This window comes from Physeter macrocephalus, unplaced genomic scaffold, assembly GCF_002837175.3.
Source record: "Physeter macrocephalus isolate SW-GA unplaced genomic scaffold, ASM283717v5 random_7, whole genome shotgun sequence".
In the NCBI taxonomy this organism is placed as follows: domain Eukaryota; kingdom Metazoa; phylum Chordata; class Mammalia; order Artiodactyla; family Physeteridae; genus Physeter; species Physeter macrocephalus.
In genome coordinates, this window is record NW_021145293.1 from 56,913 (window position 1) to 76,607 (window position 19,695).

The following is a 19,695-nucleotide window of genomic DNA, read 5'->3' on the forward strand; positions in this document are numbered from 1 at the left end:
GGGGCCTCCTCAGAGCTCCCCATAAGGGCCAGCACTCTCCCTGTCTTTATGCTGGCTGTTCACTACCCCTGGGACAGGCTTTCTCACCTCCCTCAGGACTCTGGTCAGATGTCAACTAAAATAGACCCCTCCCTGCAGCCTCTATCCTGTCCTTCTTCACAATCACCTCCCAAAATGGCTTCCCCCTTTCATCTGTGTCTGTTTCCTTCCACAATGGCAGGGAGCATGCATGGTCTGTTCTGTTCACTGCAGCAGCCGCAGGGCCCAGAAAAACCCAGGCATACCGTAGGTGCTCAGTGTCTTCTGATTTGAACAAACCGACAGCTTTGGCCCAGCCCAAGTGGGACTGTGAAGAGACACTGAACAAGAACACCCAACAGTGGGGGGGAAGTCAGGGGTGAGACCTGAGGACAGTTCAGGCCTACAGGAGGTGATGCACCCTAGTTCTCCCCCCACACCCCCAAATCCCTCCCTCACTGGGCCAGATCCAGGCTTTGGTGGGTGCAGTGCCAGCCATGAGGGGAGGGCTTAGGTTGGAGAACAGCAAAGAAGGCAAACCAAGCACACAGCTCCAGCACTAGGTCAAGTTTTTTACTTCCCAGAAGTGATGGCTAAAGGGAGGGAGGAGAGGGTGAGAAAAGGAAGACAGAAAGAGCCAGAGAGAAGGAGGAGCTGAGAAGACAGGGGACAGTAAACCACTGTTCTATGAAGTCTCAGGAGGCAAGTGCTCAAGGTAAAAAAGAGTCCTGGAGAATCGTCCGCAGTTGCGGCAGCTGCGGGAAGCATCTCGGTTTCCTTCTGTATATAAGTCCTTGGGGGAAAAAGGCTGCCGCGCTGCCGCTGCATTAAATAGTTATGTACATCGCAGAGTCCCAGGCCGTGGGCAGGCAGGGAGGGGGATCATTTCACCAGGGGCCGAGTTTTATCATCATCGCCGCACTGGTGGGCTTTGTACTTTTTCACCTCTGCCATGTACTTGGCCCATGCATCACCTTTACTTGTTAATACCTGTTGGGGGGAGGGGAGGGACACACGGGGGTTGGGAAGGAGATGCCAAGGAGGCCAGGAACCAGGGTCAGGACTGTCCTGAGACAGCTGACCCACCCACAGAGTCACCGCAAAGGTCTTGGGTGTGAGGTAAAGATATGGAGAATCAAGTTATCTGGGAACTTTGTTGAAAGCCCTCTTCCCCCACCCAGTACACCCATCCAAGGGCTAGATACTGAGGAGGGAGGGACAGGGCACCTGGGCCAGGAACTGAGGCTGGAAGGAAAAGGCAACGTGGGCGGCCCCCCACACCCAGCCTGCTCACCTCATCCTCCGTCTTCTGCTTCTTGGCTACTATTCCCGTCTTGAGGGCTAGTTTGTTCCCGCCTCTGCGCTTGCCCACCTGGGTGAAGGGACAGAAGACTGCAACGGTTACAGGAGCCGGGGCCCGCCCTTGGCGGCGCTGAGGCCCACTACACCTTCCTAGCCCGGCCCGGTGGCCCGTCCCGACGCCGCGCCCAGCTCCACCAGCCGGCCGACCTGCGCAGCAATCAGAGAGGAGCACACGCGACTCAGCGCCTGCCCTGGGCCCATGATGCCCAGGCAGTCCTGGGCCCCCGGGCTGCCCTCCCAGGCAGAGAAAAGAATTCCCACATCAGTGGGGACAAGCACTGTCCTCACCCTCCCCTAGTAGGAACCACACAGGCAGCAACAGCTCCCTTTATTGAGCACTTACTGTATGCTAAGCCCTGTGCCAAGTGCTTTGGATATACTATCTCCTTCCACTTTCACAGTCACCTCACGATGAAGGTTACCATCCCCATTGTAAAGATGAGGAAACATCTCTGAAAAGGAGAAGCCTGTACCCTGGATCATGCCAACAGCAAACAGGGGAGCTGGATTCAGGGTCAGGTGTGTCTAGGCCAGAGCAGCACTCTTAACCACCAAGCGACACTGTTCCCCTACACATAACCGGGCCTGGCCTCTTTGAGGGTGCTCCTGCAAATGGTGCATATGGCCCCTTGATGAACAAATGAAACAGGCAGTGAGAACTACTGCTATCCTCACTCACAGAGGGGCACTCGGCCTCCACCCAGTTCGCACACCAGCCCAGGTCCTGCCACTTCCCCTTCCTCAAACATAAGTCTTACTCTGAACTTTCATCCTGGTCCTGTTTTCTCCCACAGACTTGAGGGTTTCTTGTGCCCCAGGGGCTGCAAGAGGCTTTACAGACATCCTATCCCTATCCCTCAGCCAGGCATTAAGTGACCTGCGCTGCTGGGACTATTCTCACACTCATTTTTGACAGATGAAGAAACCTGACCCCCAGTTCGTTACTCTCACACCACACTTTTTTCTCCACACCACAGGAACTTGCTCTCAACACGAGAGACAAAGCAAGCTCAGAGCTAACAATCAATATAGGTACCATTTCTTTGGCCTAGAGTTTCTCAATCGCATATACTAGTGACATTTTGAACTGGATCATTTTTGTTGGGGAGGGGGAGAAGACGGTTGTTCTGCGCATTGTAGGATGTTTAGCACCATTCCTGCCCTCTACTCATAAATGTCAATAGCACTCCCTCCCCCAGTTCTGACAACCAAAATATCTCCAGACTTTGCCAAATGTGGGGATGATGTGAGGGGAATCGTCCCCAGTTGAGAACCACTGGTTTAGCCCTTCCTATAAGAAAGGCCCAGTGCTAATCACATCAGAAGATGCGATGATGCCCATTTTTGCAAGCAGGGAAAATGAGGTTAGGCCAGATTAGACGCCCCAGGAAAGCAGAGATGCCTGTCATAATCAACACAGCATACCCATCACCTAGCACACTGCCCAGCACAAGGTAAGGTGCTCAATAAATGGACACTGGACGAATCAGACTCAGGGAAGTCAAGCAAATCTCCTAGGGTCACACAGTAAGCAGTCTGAGTCTCTCATCCACACAGCTCAGTACAGACTTGACTATGCCCCCCATCCCCATAGTGGGAGATGGTCCCAGTATCCAAAGTTCGGGATTCCACTCAAACAGGAATCCTGGTATACTGGTTTCCCCATCCTCGGAGCGCTGTTTCCAATGGAATTCCTCCCAGCTCCCAGTTCTTGCGGGCATACTGCGGGGGTCCCCACCTCCGCCCCCAGACCTCTCTCGTCGAGAATCCAGATTCCGAATCCTCAGCGGGTGACCCGGACGGCTCCCTCATCGGGGTCGGAGGGTGGACCTGGATCCCGATCCCCTTTCTCGAGCCCGATTCCCCCTGCCAAGGAAGGCCCTGGCGCCCGCCCCCACCCCCGCGGCTCCTTACGAAGCTGAGCGTGGGGCCCGGGCCGCCCTTCCTCTTCGGATCCCCGGGACCCGCGGCGGCGGCGGTGGCCGGCTGGTCGGGTCGCTGCGGGCCCGGGGGCGGCTCTTCCTGCCGCTGCCGCTGCTCCTCCTCCATCTTCCGCTTGAACAGCTCCAGGAAGCTGCCGTCGTTGGCGAACAAGTTCACGCCGCCCGACACCGGGCTCGAACCCGCGCCCGACACTTCATCATCCCCGCTCTCGGGCGACGTCCCGGGCCCGGACTCAGCCCATCGGCTCCCGCCGCCGCCGCCGCCGCCCGCGGGGCCCGGCGCCTCCCGGCCCGGAGGTTCCGCCCGTCTCCCTCGGGCAGCCATCTTGTCGCCAGGTACCTCGCAAAGGATTCCGGGAAGGCCGCTCCGGGCCCGCGCTTGGCGCCAGACTTGCCTCGTCCCGGGCAATGCATGCCGGGAAGACCGATCTGGCCCTCAGGCATCCGCAGTGGAGGCGGGGCATGAGGGGCGGGGTGAATGAGGAGTAAGGTTTGACGCTACGCGCCGGCGGGCAGAAGCCCCGCCCGCCCCCGCCCCGCGGACCGTTATAGCCCTGGTAGACTCCCGCAGACGTTACGCAGAGATGGTCTCTTCCGGAATGAGACTATTGTCTGCGCCTGGGGCTGTAGCTGGCTCTCGGAGTGAGGTTCTCGCTTGGGACTTGGGGGCGTATTAGCTTTTCGGGGCTAGAATCCACTTCTGGAACCAGGGATAATCTCAGTGAGGGGTGGGACCTCGCCAAAGGCTGTGTGCTCAGCTGACACCTCGGAAGCTGGGTCCCTAACTAGGACTAACTAGAGGGCATATCTAGCCTGGGCCTCCAGAATAGAAATGGGGGTGTCTCTGGATTGGGTACCTGTCTCTGGGGTGGAGCTTTTATTTGGAAATAGAGACACAGCTGACTCCAAGGAGCTGGGGTCCCCATTTGAAAGTCAGGGTATTATTTTATGTGCTAGAGTACTCAGATGAAACCGCGGATATTTCTAGGCTGGAGTCTCCATCTAAGAGTGTCCGCTAAGGGCCTGGGACCCAGCCTGTATTCCTGCCCAGGGCAGAGTTTCAAAGAGAGAATTGGCTGAACTGGAGTTTCCCCTCGGACAGAGAGCAAACTGGAAAGAGGGTTTCGGGAACAGGGTTCCTTCTACGACAAGGAGCGCAGTTGCAAGTGTTGTCCCTGCCCTGTCCTGTGCTGCATGGGGGCTCAGGGCTCACTGGACAAGGATCTGCGGACCTCGCCCACAACTGGAGTCGTCCTCCCTCTAACCCACTAGCAGCCCCGGGACCGTCTCCAGCCAACTAATCGGTTCGTTTATGATTGGTTTGCGTCAGGAGCCCGGTGGCTCCCAGCCAATTGAATAACAGAAGAGACGGACCTGAGGCGGTGTTGGGACCCAGGTTGGAGAATAGGGGGGGAATGATCGACATGAAGTTGAGCCTATGGAGTCAGGTCAGGGTGGACCTCGGATCTAACTTCTTGAAAAAGGTATGCAGCGGGTGTTTGGCCGGTTGCTAAGGAGAGGTTGGCGGCTACAGGGACCTGAGAGTGATTGGTAAAGTAAGAAAAGATGTAGCCAATGAAAGGAGCGCTGCGAGACTTAGGGGCCAATCAGTAAAGGGGAGTAACCTGGGATGTACCAATATGTTAATTAGGCAGGGGGAGTCTTTGAAGAGAATATAGACAAGAGGCTGACAAGCTGAACCTTGGAAGGGGAAGACGTTGGAAATATAGCTTCTATTAGCTCCTAAAAGTTAGGCCATGAGAAAATTAATTCAATCTTCTAGCCTTGATGGGGTTGTGATAGGAAATTTCCCCTGTAGGTGCTTTGCATGGTGCGCTCCGCTTGATCACGTGAGCCGGTTCCAAGATGGCGGCAGGGGTGGCCGGGTGGGGGGTTGAGGCAGAGGAGTTCGAGGATGCCCCTGATGTGGAGCCGCTGGAGCCCACGCTTAGCAACATCATCGAGCAGCGCAGCCTTAAGTGGATCTTCGTCGGGGGCAAGGGTGGTGTTGGAAAGACTACCTGCAGGTAAGGAGGCTGCGGTGGTGGCCGGGAAAACGGGTGGGATGTACCACAGGGCGAAGGGGAGGCCAAGGACCGGGTCTTCCACCACCAGCCGGGCAGGAGGGCTGGGCCGGGGCCTTCTGGGTTGTACTCTTCGGAAGTTATCTGGAGCAAATGGAAGCTACCTCCTGAATGCAGGCCTGGCACCCTCTGAGTTGGACCATCCCTGTTCAAGGGCTGAACCACATTGGATCTAGCGCACGGGAGCCTGGAGAGCGTTTAGATGTCCCAATCAGCTAGACTGTACCAGAGTGAGCCCAGAGTAGGGGGAGGGGCGGGGCAAACTATCCTAGTCTGGTGAACCTTGCCATTCTATGCCCACGTAGGGGTGGGGGTGGAAGGCGGGAGAGAGGGCACATGATCAGACTACCCATTCAGCTGGGAAGAGGGGGAGGGGTCCCCGGGGCAAATTACCCTGGACAAGTGGACTGAACTATCGAATTTAGCAGGAGGTGCAAAGGACCCCTTAGCTTAGCGTTGAGGGAGGGGACACAGGGTCAAGTTGGCTGGATAGCTGGACCATGTTACTTTTTGCCAGCAAGGAAGCAGGCATCAGGCGGGACGGACACATTCAGCTGAACCTTACCACTATATAGCCAGCTGGAGGGCTCAGTAGGTGACGTCTGATAGGGTCCCTCTGCAGGGATTGAGGCTTGATCCCACAGTCATCCGTACTCTTCTCTCAAGGCCCTTGCTGATCCAGGTCCCCTGCTCCTGCTTCTTCTCCCCATGCAGACCTAAGGAGCAGAGCCTAACCCTTCACTTTCCCACCTTTTGGCCTTTCCCTTGTCCAGCTGCAGCTTAGCAGTCCAGCTATCCAAGGGGCGGGAGAGTGTTCTGATCATCTCCACTGACCCAGCCCACAATATCTCTGATGCATTTGACCAGAAGTTCTCCAAGGTGCCTACCAAGGTCAAAGGCTATGACAACCTGTTCGCCATGGTGAGTGCAGCAGGGCTCAGCCCCGCCCCCCCACCCCAACTCTGGCAAAGGCACCTTCAGGCCTTTCCTGTGAACACCCACCATCAGCTACCATGTCCTGCCCATTCTCCATCCTCTGTCTCTCCACTTTCACTCCTTCTTCAACATACCCACAGGGGAACGAGTGAGGAACGTTTGTGGAGCAGAAAGGAAGCCAGAGTGACTGGAGCTTAGTGAGCAAGGGAAGGGAGGGAGACATCGATCAGGACCACATGGAGTAGGACCTTGCAGCCCACTGAGATCAGTGTAGCTTTGTTTCCAAGTTAATGGGAACTTGTTTGTTTTAGGCAGAGTAATGTCATGGCCAAATTCGTTTTCCAAAAAGTTCCCTGTAGCTCTCATGCAGAAATTGGATTGTAAGTCAAGGATGGAAACAAGGAAACTGGGACAGTGACCAGGCTAGGAATGATGGCAGCCGAAAATTGGGAGGAGGGGTGAGAAGTGGTCAAATTTGGGATGTATTTTGGAATTAAAGCAATTTAACTGCTTGGTTGTAATGGCTGAGAGAAAGAAATGAACTAAGTATAAGTACATGTCTTAGTTGGCTCCCTGGGCAGCTGAGGTGGGGAAGACTGGGAGAGGAGCATGTTTAGAAGGCCAAAAGTCAGGAATTTTATTTGGCCACAGTGAGACCAAGGTGCCCACTGGTCATCCAAGTGGAGACATCAGGACAGCAGCTTAGTTATGTGAACCTAGAGCTCAGAGGAGGTTGGCGTTGATTTGAGAGTCATTGTCCCAAGGGTGGTATTTAAAGCTGTGTGAGTGGAGGAGCACGTGAAAGAATAGAGAGGCCCAGAAACAACCCCGGGGGCACATCAGCATTTAGGGTCCAGCAGAGGAGGAGGAAGAACCATTGAAAGAGGCCGAGAAGGAGCCACAGGTGAGGTGGGAGGAAAGCCAGAGAGTGTGGGCTTCTAAGCTCCAGGAGGACAAAGGGACTAGGGCAGAAAGGTTGTCGGCTCTAGCAGGCATGTCAGTTTTAAGCAGATCACCCTGGGAATGGGGGCAGAAGCCTGCCTGGAATGGGTGAGCTGAGGTGGACACAGTGATCACCATGATGGGAGCAGAGAAATGAGCATGGCCATCCCTGGAGGGGGAAGGGAATGAGGGTTAAGGAAGGCTTTTCTGAGGAAGGAGATGCTAGAGCATGTTTGTTTGCTTCTGCACATGCTTCAGGGAATTCCCTGGTGGTCCAGTGGTTAGGACCCTGGGCTCTCACTGCCAAGGGCCCAGGTTCAATCCCTGGTCAGGGAACTTAAGATCTCACAAGCTGCGCGGTGCAGCCGGGGGGAAAAAAAAAAAAAGCTTCAACTGGGAGGGACAAGTGACGTTGCAGGAAGGAGTAAGGATGCCGGCTGAGGACAGGCCTCAGGCAGGCGTGAGCTCTCTCCAGCGCACAGACCCAGGACTTGGGCTCTGCCAGGACCAGGGGCTTAGAAGGAATGTGGGGGGACTGGGGCATTTCCTGGGGGGAAATGAGGGTGTTGGCAGCCAGTGACTTCGCTTTCTCACTGAGGCACAGGCGAGGCACAGCCCTCAGCAGAGGGTGAGGGGCACACGGGCCAGAAGGGGTTTGAGGAGGGAGAAGATGTGGCATTAACATTCCCATGGGTGGGTTTTCTGGCTTGTCGAGTGCCTGTTGGAGATTTGTGATCAGGAATGGGGAGCAAGGTTGAGTTCTTCATCTGGGGTGTTCCCCTGATGTTCACCTCGGTGTAGCCATGCCAGCGAGCTGCGAATAGCCAGGATGGGGCTTTTGCCAACCACAGAGGGAGAAGGGAGTGTTTGCAGAGGCATCTTGTGGAGACTGGGCTGGATAAGAGTGCCGCCCAAGAGGGCCACTGACGGTGAACAAGCGGGCAGAGGTGCGGGGATGAGGTGGCCCAGGAAGGTCTAGAATAACAGGAAGTGAGAAGGCTGGGGTCAGAGAGTGGCCTGGTGACTAGGAACAACCCATCAAGGGTGTGGCTGTGGGGGGGTGATGTGTGGACAAGCTCCCTGCAGGCAAATGACCTCTGAGGCCAGGGAGTGGAGGGCTTCGCCACAGGAAACATGAAGTCAAGTAGAAGAGGTGACACAGGCGGGAGATAGAGAGGCAATGAGTGCAGGACGGGCCAGGGACCCCAGGCTTGGTCATCCCCTTCATGGAATCTGCATCCATGTTGATGACCTACTCTGTACCAGACACTTCCAGGCACTGGGGACACAGCAGTGAACAAGACAGAAAAACCCCTGCCCTGTGGGGCCGGCATTCTGGTTAGGGAGACAGGCGAAAAACATGCTAAGTAAACCATGTGAGGAGAGGCCAGATGTTAAGAAGAAAGGAAGGCAGGGCAGAGGGGGCTAGGGCTGCACTGTTGGATTGGGCGGTCACGGAAGACTCATGTTAGAGGAATGATCTGGAAGAGGTCACAGGCCGGGGTGGGGGAACAGCCCGTGAGAAGGCCCTGCAACGCACTCTGCCTTCCCTCTGGGACACTGAGCACAGTTGGCAATTTCCCTTCTGCTTGTGAAAGACTTGAACAATCTGTGCCACCACCCGAGACCTTAAGCGCCTAAGGGAAGGGCCATGTGGCACCTCAGGGGTCTCCCCAGCTGTGACCTGATGAAGGGCTGCGCTCAGGGCGCCCCACAGGCTCCCTCGGGCTCCGTGCCCAGGTGGGAAGCCTCCAGCAACAGCAGCCTGAGTCTTGACCCTCTCGGCCCCCAGGAGATTGACCCCAGCCTGGGTGTGGCGGAGCTGCCGGATGAGTTCTTTGAGGAGGACAACATGCTGAGCATGGGCAAGAAGATGATGCAGGAAGCCATGAGCGCCTTCCCAGGCATCGATGAGGCCATGAGCTATGCAGAGGTCATGAGGTCAGGCCCGGCAGGGACTCTGGGTGCCCGGCGCTGCCTGGGGCTAGTGTGGGAGAGGGGGCAGAGCGGGCCTGATCCTCATCTCCCCGCAGGCTGGTGAAGGGCATGAACTTCTCGGTGGTGGTGTTCGACACAGCGCCCACAGGCCACACGCTAAGACTGCTCAACTTCCCCACCATCGTCGAGCGGGGACTAGGCCGCCTCATGCAGATCAAGAACCAGATCAGCCCCTTCATCTCACAGGCAGGCAGAGCCCCAGGGCATCCAGGAGTCCCCTGAATCAGAGTGGGCCCCCGGACCCCCAGATGTGCAGTAACAAAGGCATTTCCCACATATGCCCTCAGTCAGCGCTTCCCAATGGATGGGATGGATCTTCACTGCGGGGGGACTGTCCCCCCTACTCCGCAGCACTCAGTGTCCCCGCCTCCACCCGCTGAGTGCCCCAGACAGAGCTTGAAAGCACATATCCCAGAGCCAGGTGGCCCGGGTTCTAATGCTTTGCACTCTGCTGTGACACAGCTGTGTGACCTCAAGTCACTTCCCCTCTCTGGGCCTTACCTGTTAAATGGAGAGCATGCAAATCCCCCTATGGGTTATTATTAGCACGACATGACAACCCTGATGCCTTCACACTTTTGCACACCACTGGCATCTCCTTGGTTGTGTTTGGTCCCCCGGCGGGGACCTGTGCCTCAGTCACATTTGTGGGGCACTTATTGTGTGCCAGACACTGTTCCAAGCACGTGACATGTCATATAGCACAACAGCTCTACGCATGGGGAAACTGAGGCTCTGGGAGGTCAAGTTAACCTGGCCACAGTCCCACAGAAATGGCAGAGCTAGGGTTGGACCCCTGCGATCTGCTCAAGGGCCCACACCTTTAACCACTGGGAGGTGTCAGGAGTCGTCCCCCAGGTGTCTAGTGAGCCCAACCCAGGGAATATAATGCGCCCCAGATAAACCATGAGCCCTCTCACATCGTCCCCACAGATGTGCAACATGCTGGGCCTTGGGGACATGAACGCAGACCAGCTGGCCTCCAAGCTGGAGGAGACGCTGCCTGTCATCCGCTCCGTCAGCGAGCAGTTCAAGGACCCTGTGAGTTGTGGTCCAGGCGGGCGGCGAGAAGCTCAGGGGAAAGAGACAGGGCTGAAATCTGCCCCTCCCTGTCCTCTCTTGGATCCTGCAGGAGCAAACCACCTTCATCTGTGTGTGCATTGCTGAGTTCCTGTCCCTGTATGAAACGGAGCGGCTGATCCAGGAGCTGGCCAAGTGCAAGATCGACACGCACAACATCATTGTCAACCAACTCGTCTTCCCTGATCCCGAGAAGCCCTGCAAGATGTGTGAGGCCCGCCACAAGATCCAGGCCAAGTACCTGGACCAGGTACACACACCCACTCTCCCGCCCAGCCCTCACCTCTGACCCTGGAAGCTGGGGTCTGGCCCAGCCCAGCCAAGGCACTGCTGACCTTTTTCTGTATTCTCTGACCTTTTGCTCCAGCCCACCTTCTGTTCCTCACCCCAACCCCCTGCCCTTCACCCACTGCTTCAGACCTTCTGATTCTGGCCTTCATAGACTGGCTGGCCTGGCCTGGATACCTCTCACCCTGGGGAGTGGGAGGTGTCCAGCCCAGTGGTCTCTGACCTCACTGGCACCACTCCCACCTATGTCCCTGTGAAGCCCTTGCTCATATTCTCTCCCTGACTCTGGGAGACCCCTAGCCCAACCCTTTACATTGATCACATTCTGTCCCTGCCCTTTGGCCCCCTGACTGCTGCCTTCTGCCCTCTGCCCCTGCCGCAGATGGAGGACCTATATGAAGACTTCCACATTGTGAAGCTGCCACTGCTGCCCCATGAGGTTCGGGGGGCGGACAAGGTCAACACCTTCTCTGCTCTTCTCCTGGAGCCCTACAAGCCCCCCAGTGCCCAGTAGCACCACCATCAGCCCCAGCTGCTGCCATTTCACACTCACCCGCCACCCGCCGGGGCAGAGTTTGCACAAAGTTCCCCCATAATACAGGGGAACCACTTGGGGGAAGGGAGGCGGGGAGGGGGTCTTTTCCCCCTGGTGGGGCTGGGGGAGCTGTAGATGCCCCCGCACCTCTCCCCGCCTCTCCTCCCTCAATAAAATGATCTTAAACTACTGTGGGTGTTGACATGGGGGGTTGGGGCCTGGTACCTCCATGTACAGTTGCAAAGGTTGTACACTGCACAAAGATGTCACATCCAGAGAGGCATAGATGTATGTTTAGGTCTCTCACAACAAAGACCTAATAGAGATGTGTGTTTATTGTAATTTTGGAAGGAGGGTTCTTCTGTAAAGGGGTACCTTTTTCTAGCTCTATATGGGTAAGCGTGTCCTCTGGGGCTGTAAAGCCTGGAGTAGAAGAAAGGGGCATCTGCCCACTTCCTTCAAGACTCAGAGCGTGGGAACTGGGAGGCCCCTTGGCCAGCCCCAGGCTGGTGGGGAGCGGATTAGGTCGGCAGCAGGCCCAGCACTGCCTGCTGTTTGGTTTGGGAATTAGTGGGCACCCTGGGCAGAGGCTGGGCCTGCCAGACTGCGGATTAACAGTCTCCACCCCCACCCCCCAATTCCTGTTACATGGAATGGCATCAGCCCCTCCCAGCACAGGGCTGCAACAGGGGGGCTGATTAAGGCGCAGGATGACAAAGGACTCAGGCTGGACGGGCCCTGAAGTCCTGTCCTGCCCCCAGAGCAGTCTCACTGAGTGGCCTGCCACCTGTTTCCTGCAGTTTGAGCTTCAGTCCCCGTATTCCTAAAATGGAGACAGAAGTGTGGCCATTCATAGGGCCATGGCACAAATTCACCTGGCCCTGGAAGGGTTAGCAAACCAGCCTGAAAGGCATAAAGCAGCCCCCCTCTCTCCTTCACTCCTCCCTCTGCCACTGCCTGGACAGTCACTGTCATCCCCGAGACCCAGGACTGGCATGACCTTGGGCGTTTGCAAGTTCCAAGCTGGAGCTGGATGGGGGTGGAGGGAGAAAGGGGGTGACTAAGGACACACATGAGTCAGGAAGTGGTGTTCAGACAGCAGTGCACACCCAGGGTCTAGGCGTGCCAGGGTGTGTGTGTGAGGGGAATGCAACCACGAGCCTAGACGTGTCCCCCCAATTCAGTCAGGTGTACACAAGCCCATGTGGGCGCGTCCACATTGAGGAGGTGCTTGTAAACGAACATGGCAGTGCAGCCCATGGCAGGACCCCAGGCTCCGAACCAAACTGCCTGGGTTCAAATCCCAGCTGTGCTATGAACAGGCTGTGCGTCCTCTGAGCCCCCGTTTCCCTACCTTGATAGCGGGAATAACAGCACAAACTTCACATTTCCTGCTTGTGAGGATGCAAGGAAATGAAATAGGTAACGCCTTTACAGTGGCCCCAGGCATGTACCTGCCAAGGACTATTTGTTACTATTCACTGTAACAATTAGTAAGCATGTGAACTAGCCTGGGCAACCCGCCTCTGCCCCAGTAGGGGTCCAGCAGTCAGAAGTGTGTGGGGACGGTGAGCTGGGGGAGGGGAGATGAGCACGGGGGTCGATGGGGGCTGTGGAGGGGAGGGCTGGCTGCAGTATGTGAGGATACATCCAAGGGACTAGGGGCCTCTGGTCAGGTATGGAGCCCATCAACCTGAAGCCTGTTCCCTCCCCTGTTCCCGTAGCTAGCAGCATCACCCCTCATCCTCTTTTATGTGCTGTCCAGCAGCTGGATGGCAGAGGCACGGGTCCGAGTACAGCCAGTCCAGGCTGGTTCCTAACTACCCCGGGCTGGGCAGACACCTGCCAGGTTAGGAACACAGCGTCCTGGCTGGCCGGACCTTCAGGGGCAAGGTCGAGCGGAGCCATGTGCACTCCTGGTTCTGGGGTGGACTTGAGAGGCTCAGGGGCACCCCAGGGCGCCCCTCTTGGAGCTGGAACCCTGAGCATCTGCCCCTCCCACACTGGGCTATGCATTCAAAGGTGAGGATGCAGGGCTGTTTGTGCCAGGCTAGAGTGCCCCCATTGTAGGTGTGTCTGTGAAGGGAGAACATCTGTCCTGTATCCATGCCAAATGTGGGGACAAGGTTTTGTGTCCCTAAGCTTGTGTGTTCATGACAACGCCCAAAGTGTCTGAGACCCAGGGTGTGTGTGTGCCTGCCCTGTGCCTGCCCGTCGCCGCCCGCAGTGAGGGGGTGTTGGGGAGGGTGTGTCTTACGTATTGATGTACAAATAATTGCAGGCGAGTTTCATGAGGGGTTATGGCCTGACTCCATCTGGATGTGACCCTCTGGGTCTGTGGGACTGTTGGGAGGGGTCGATGTTGTATGAGTGTGTCTTCGCTACATTGGCATATCGAAGGGACTCCCTAGGACCCGGCTCTGACCCCAGGACTGTGTGCTGCTGTGCTGAGGGCAGGTGCTCCTGCATCTGGTGTGTGGCCATGGTGCACTTTTGTGCAGGGGAGATCAGGAATAAATGTCTGCTACCTCCCTCTGTGTGATGGCTCACGTGTGAAGGCATTCTGGGATCGGGCTGGGGTCTGCACTTGGCTGGTTGTGTGACCTTTCGTGTGTCTTTATTACATAGTATGATCATGAAAGAATTCAGGGTGCCTGGGTCCCTGCCCCTGTGTTCCTGGGTGGCTGTTTGGAGCACTATGTGGGTGCCTGAGAGCTGAGAGCCTGGTGGGTTAGGGTCCATCTGCTTTATATCTGCGTATGGGGGTGGGGGGGCTAAGTGTTGTCTCTTTGGTGACCTGGAAGTCTTTGTGACAGTGTGTACTGCTTTCTGGGTCACCGTGGTCGTGGGAGGCTGTGTTGAGGAAAGCTGAATTTGTGTCTGGGTCTATGGTGTGTGTTTCTAGGTGCATCTTTGTGTGTGATTACAGGTGAGTGTGGAGCGACCCAGACTCACTGAGCAGTGTGTGTATATGTCTGGGTCTGGTAAAGACAGGGTTCCTGCCCCCTCCCCCAGGTCTAGGTCCAAGATTTCTTGGATCTGCCAGTGACTGACTGGGAGACAGGACAGGGAGGAGCTAAGGAGGACAAGGTGAATTCCCCGCCCCCTGCCCCAGGTAACAAACTGATGAGACTTCAAAGTTCTGAGGCTGCCACTGAGGGGGGAGGGCCAGGGAGGGGCCACCCACGCCCACTCCCCAGCCCCCTCCCTCACAGAGTCTGGCTTCAGCCCCACCCAACCCTGAAGCCCATCCTTTCCCTGTCCCTGAGTGTCCCTGAACCAGCCACCAGGTGAGAAGGACCCAAGCCTGGGGGAATAGGGAACCTTGAGGACAAGTCGGTCTGCGGGCAAGAATCCATCTGAGTCCTCAGGGTAGGGTGTGGAGGGCTCAGAAGGCTAGAGGGGAATGGACAGAGGAAAGGTCTAGGTGGATCCAGAAGAGGGAGGGGGCAGAGCCAGTTCGATTAAGTGGGAGGAGGATAGGATGGGGCAGCTGTGCAGGAGAAGGAGCCAGCCTGAGGCTGAGGGTCTATGGGAGAGGAACTGGGGCCTGGAAGCTTGGGGATCCGGCTTTGGAGGGCTTCAAAAGGAAGTGCCGGGGAGAGAATGGGCTGAGACTGGGTTGGGGGAGTAGGGGCAGGGAAAGCAGAAGTGGGACTTGAGGGAGGGAAGTCAGTTGGAGCCCTGGGAACATAGAAACTGAGGAGCTAGGGACTCGGGGAGCGGGGGGAGGCTGTAGATGGCGTCCAGGCAAGGGGTATGGGATCAGAGAGGGCAGCTCGGGTTAACTCGGTGGACCAAGGGCCTTGGGCGTGGGGGGATGAACGGAGAAGGCCTGGGGAGGTCGGCGCAGGACGCTGGGACCTGGAGTCCAAGGAAGGGAGTGGCCTGCCAGAGGGGCCTTGGGGAGGAGGGCTGGGGGCTAGGGCAGGACTGAGCAGGTGGGAGGAGACGGGAAGCTGAGCCAAGAGCCGGTACCGAGGAGGTGGCCGGGCATGGAAAGTGACGCGGAGCTGAGTCGTCCCCGCACCTTTCCACCCTCGCCCGCAGCCTTCCGGCCCGGCCCGGCCCCCCATTCCTCGGCCCTCAATCCCGAGTCCGGTCCAGCCCCCTCTCCTTGGGCTCGACCGGCCCGGGCGCCGCTATGACCGTCACGTACACAGCTTGCGTGGCGAACGCGCGCTTCGGCGGCTTCTCGAAGCTGCTGCTGCTGTGGCGCGGGAGCATCTACAAACTTCTGTGGCGCGAGCTGCTGTGTTTCCTTGGGCTCTACATGGCGCTGAGTGCCGCCTATCGGTGAGGCGGCCCGGGGAGAGGGTGGAGGGCCGGCCGGAGTGGGGGCGTCTGGGGAGGGGCTCCGGGCCGGCCCCGTTGGAGGTGCGGGAAGAGAGACCTGCAACTGGGGACCGGGGCTCGCCCGTGATCCCGCGCTCCCTCCCTCGCAGCTTCGTGCTGACCGAAGAGCAGAAGCGCTACTTTGAGAAGCTCGTTCTTTACTGCGACCAGTACGCCAGTCTCATTCCGGTCTCTTTTGTGCTCGGTGCGTCCGCGCTCCTGAGTTCCCCATTCCCTTCATCCTGAGCAACCCATTGCCATTCATGCCTTTTGGAGACTCCCATTCCTGCCTTTCTGAGATGCCCCCCCATCAAAGCCCCCCCCCACAAATCCCCATTTCTGCGTCCTTTAGGCCAAGTATGGGCCCAATTCCCGAGACCTTGTATGTCACCTGGTCAGAGGGTCCCCTGAGGTGCCCCCAATGAGAACTCCGTGTCATGCATAGGCTTATCCCTGGTCAACTCAGGGACTCCCATCTGTGTCTGCGTGGAATTACTAGTGCCTCCCCTCACATGTACTGAGCCCCAGGGACCCCCCCCTCCAAGGACCCCACATGACTCCATCCTCTCAAGTCCAGCCTGAGGGGCATCTCTCTGACAAGTCCCAGCCCCCTGTCCTCAGTGACTTCACTTGACCTCAGCCTTCCTCCCACCATTCTGGGCCCACAGGGATGGGGTGACCAGCCTGCCCCAGGTTCCCTGACTTAGACCGTGCTGTGCCCAACCCCCTCACACATCCCTGGCTCCGGGGCTCCCTGTGGCTTTGGTGACAACCTGCCTGTGGGCCCTCTGTCTCCACCTCTATACCGAGATCCCAATCTCCCATCCCAGGTGACATCCAAGTAGCCAGGGTGATCCAGCCTGCACCAACCTCTCTGACCTCAGGGCTGAATCTCCAGGTTCCCAGCTCAGGTGGCCCCACATGGTCTGGGTATCCAGCCTACCGCATGTTCCTGATGAAGACCCTATGTCACTCCTCTTCCCATGACCTGGGACCCCAAACCCCTGGCCCTAGTGTCCCAACTGAGTCTCCCATTCCCGGCTCTCCCGCAGGCTTCTACGTAACGCTGGTGGTGCACCGCTGGTGGAACCAGTACCTGTGCATGCCCCTGCCCGACTCGCTCATGTGCGTGGTGGTCGGTACAGTGCACGGGCGCGACGAGCGGGGCCGCCTCTACCGACGCACGCTCATGCGCTATGCAGGGCTCTCTGCCGTGCTTATCCTGCGCTCCGTCAGCACCGCTGTCTTCAAGCGCTTCCCCACCATAGACCACGTGGTGGAAGCAGGTAAGGCTACGGCCAAAAGGAACGCGGGGGGGGGGCGGGGGAGGCGCAAAGACTGAAGGTGGGGCAAATAATCCCCGACCTCGCCCCTCCAGGGTTCATGACCCGCGAGGAGCGCAAGAAGTTCGAGAACCTGAACTCATCCTACAACAAGTACTGGGTGCCTTGCGTCTGGTTCTCCAACCTGGCGGCGCAGGCTCGGCGCGAGGGCCGCATCCGCGACAACAGCGCCCTTAAGCTGCTGCTGGAGGTGGGCTCTCCAGGTGGTCACTCATATAAAATGCCAGGGAAATTGTACCCCACGCACCCTGAGGTTGTGTGCCTGCCACGCGCCTCCCACAAGGCAGATCCCAACCACCCTTATCTTGCGGCCCCCAGGTGCACACTTATCTCTATGGGGCGACTCCTAGGTGCATATAGTGCCCCTAGGCGTACACTCACCACTAAATACTCTCTCTGAAGTCCCTAGAAGCACACGCCCACCTCCCACCAGCTGACCACTCACCTCCATCCCAGGTACACCCCACCCCACTTAATCCCCATGTGTGAGCTCACTATTCAGGCCCCCTCATGACCTGTATCTGCCTCCAGGAGCTGACTGTGTTTCGGGGCAAGTGTGGGATGCTCTTTCACTACGACTGGATTAGCGTACCCCTTGTCTACACCCAGGTAACCCCGCCGTGCCTCTTTATATCCCGCGTCAGAGGCCCTGGAGCGTTGGTCTCAAGGAGAAACTGAGGGCCAGCTAAGACCCCATCACAGTGACTCGCGATCCTAGCTCTGGTCTCTCCATGACCCCCCCCAAGGCCCAGAGAACCCTGAATTGGCACCCCGTCCTGCCCCTCCCCCAGGTGGTGACCATCGCTGTGTACAGCTACTTCCTGGCCTGCCTCATCGGTCGCCAGTTCCTGGACCCGGCGCAGGGCTACAAAGACCACGACCTGGACCTGTTCGTGCCCATCTTCACCCTGCTGCAGTTCTTCTTCTATGCGGGCTGGCTCAAGGTGGGTGGGGCCCCGAGGCCAGGACTCCAGGGGTGGAGCGGGCAGGGATTTTCAGTTCTCCGCCTACCTCTCCTCTTCCCCACTCAGGTAGCTGAGCAGCTCATCAACCCCTTCGGAGAGGACGACGATGACTTTGAGACCAACTTTCTGATCGACCGCAACTTCCAAGTGAGAGACTCTTTCGGTTAAGACCATCCCTGGGCTCCCAAAGCGGCCCTGGCCCCACCCCTGCTAAGACTCGCTCAGACATCGCCCCTGATCCATCCTTCTCTCTTTGGTCACCACACTCCTACCCATCCAGAGGGGTCCACCCTGCGGTGTCGGTGCTTTTCCATGCCCACTCTTCCCCGCGTATACTCGCCCGCAGGTGTCAATGCTGGCCGTGGACGAGATGTACGACGACCTGGCCATGCTGGAGAAGGACCTGTACTGGGACGCAGCTGAGGCTCGCGCTCCCTACACCGCGGCCACCGCCTTCCTGTTGCAGCAGCCCTCCTTCCAGGGCTCCACCTTCGACATCACGTGAGCCAGTGGGGATGGGCGAGGCCTCTTGGGGGCGGGGCTCATGACTGCGGGGTGTATCTGATTGAAGGGGCTGTGGGTGACCAGGTCGGGGCTAAAGGCTACACCCTGGAGATTCGGGGCTAAGAGCTAAAGTCATGAGAACTAGGACGGGGCAGGGGTCAGGGATCCGGGTCAAGGTCTGGGACCCGGCCACTAACTGGGGGCAGAGTTAAGGGCTACAGTCTATGAGGAGTGGACGGGCCAGAAGCGATACCAAAGGACAGGCGGCAGGGCCCCAACTTAGCCTTTTGAGGCCTAAGTTTGAGCATAGCCAGAGCCAGAGGATAAGGCCAGGCTCTCGGGTGAGGAGCCAGGGTCTTTGGGGATAAGTGGGACAATGAGGTGGAAAAGCAGCGTTCCTCGGTCCCAACTCTGTTGATGAAGAAGGGAGAGGCCGCAGCGCTGACCCATTGTCTCTTCCGCAGGCTGGCCAAGGAGGACATGCAGTTCCAGCGGCAGGACGGCGTGGATGCACCGCTGAGCGATACACACGGCGACTTCCTGCAGCGCCTCCTGCCGGTGGGCGCAGGCATGGCCGCTGGAGGCCTGCTGGGCCGGCACCTGTCTTTACTGCGCCGCAAGAACAGCTGCGTGTCGGAGGAATCCACAGCCGCCAGCTGCGCATGCGCGGGCGCCCCTGCTGGCGCGGCGCCAGAGTGCAGTTGCGGCGAAGCGCTGCTAGACTTAGGCCTGCCGGAGCCGGAGTCTGAGCCCCACGCCGGCCGCGAGCCGCCAGCCCCCGGGCCACCCGCCGAGCCCTTCACCGTTGTGCCAATGCCCGGGCCCCGGGGGCCGGCTCCACCCTGGCTGCCCAGCCCCATTGGCGAGGAGGAGGAGAGTCTAACCTGAGACCCTTGGACCCAGGATCCCCAAGGACAGGGAAAATGCCCCAACACGGCCCGCAACAAGTGGTTTGGGCTTTATAAGCTGGCTGTGGACTCTGCCTGCCCGCTTCTTACCTGCCTGCGTCCCGCCTTTACATTTGGCACAGAGGCTTGGAGCGCCTCCTGTGGGCCAGGCACTGCACTGAGGGCAGGGTATTCTTCCAGCATCTTTGAACTGCCGGTCCTTACCACCAGCTCTACTTCCTACCCGCCACTGCGTGAGTTTTTATCAGTGTGCCCTGCCTTTCTTCTGTCCTCAAAATGGACATATGAGTGCCCACCTCAATGAGCTGTGAGGATGAAATGAAATGTGGCTTTAGTGTTTGGTACATAATAGGTGCTCAATAAACTTTTAGTGCTTTTTGTTTGTTTGTTTGTTTTTACTCAACTCCTGCCAGGCATTATGCTAAGTAAGCTTTAAGGAATCCTCCAGATTATT

The 19,695-nt window shown here is 57.8% G+C and overlaps 3 protein-coding genes across 3 annotated transcripts; 2 read left to right on the forward strand and 1 right to left on the reverse strand.

Moving 5' to 3' along the window:
• Window positions 1–570: 570 nt before the first annotated feature.
• Window positions 571–3,673, reverse strand: TRIR (telomerase RNA component interacting RNase). The gene is made up of 3 exons (XM_007103587.4): window positions 3,295–3,673; window positions 1,313–1,390; window positions 571–1,008 (listed from the first exon to the last, which is right to left on the reverse strand). The coding sequence occupies exons 1-3, from the start codon at window positions 3,646–3,648 to the stop codon at window positions 901–903; spliced, it is 540 nt and encodes a 179-aa protein (XP_007103649.1). The 5' UTR covers window positions 3,649–3,673; the 3' UTR covers window positions 571–900.
• A 1,494-nt stretch (window positions 3,674–5,167) lies between these two features.
• On the forward strand, window positions 5,168–11,375 carry GET3 (guided entry of tail-anchored proteins factor 3, ATPase). The gene is made up of 7 exons (XM_007103593.4): window positions 5,168–5,350; window positions 6,181–6,328; window positions 9,078–9,226; window positions 9,319–9,469; window positions 10,217–10,324; window positions 10,416–10,613; window positions 11,034–11,375. Exons 1-7 carry the CDS (start codon window positions 5,190–5,192, stop codon window positions 11,163–11,165), a joined length of 1,047 nt encoding a protein of 348 aa, XP_007103655.1. The 5' UTR covers window positions 5,168–5,189; the 3' UTR covers window positions 11,166–11,375.
• Window positions 11,376–15,046: 3,671 nt separating this feature from the next.
• Window positions 15,047–19,316, forward strand: BEST2 (bestrophin 2). The gene is made up of 8 exons (XM_055082060.1): window positions 15,047–15,482; window positions 15,632–15,726; window positions 16,574–16,807; window positions 16,900–17,054; window positions 17,656–17,808; window positions 17,896–17,976; window positions 18,176–18,330; window positions 18,798–19,316. The coding sequence occupies exons 1-8, from the start codon at window positions 15,331–15,333 to the stop codon at window positions 19,219–19,221; spliced, it is 1,449 nt and encodes a 482-aa protein (XP_054938035.1). The 5' UTR covers window positions 15,047–15,330; the 3' UTR covers window positions 19,222–19,316.
• Window positions 19,317–19,695: the final 379 nt, after the last annotated feature.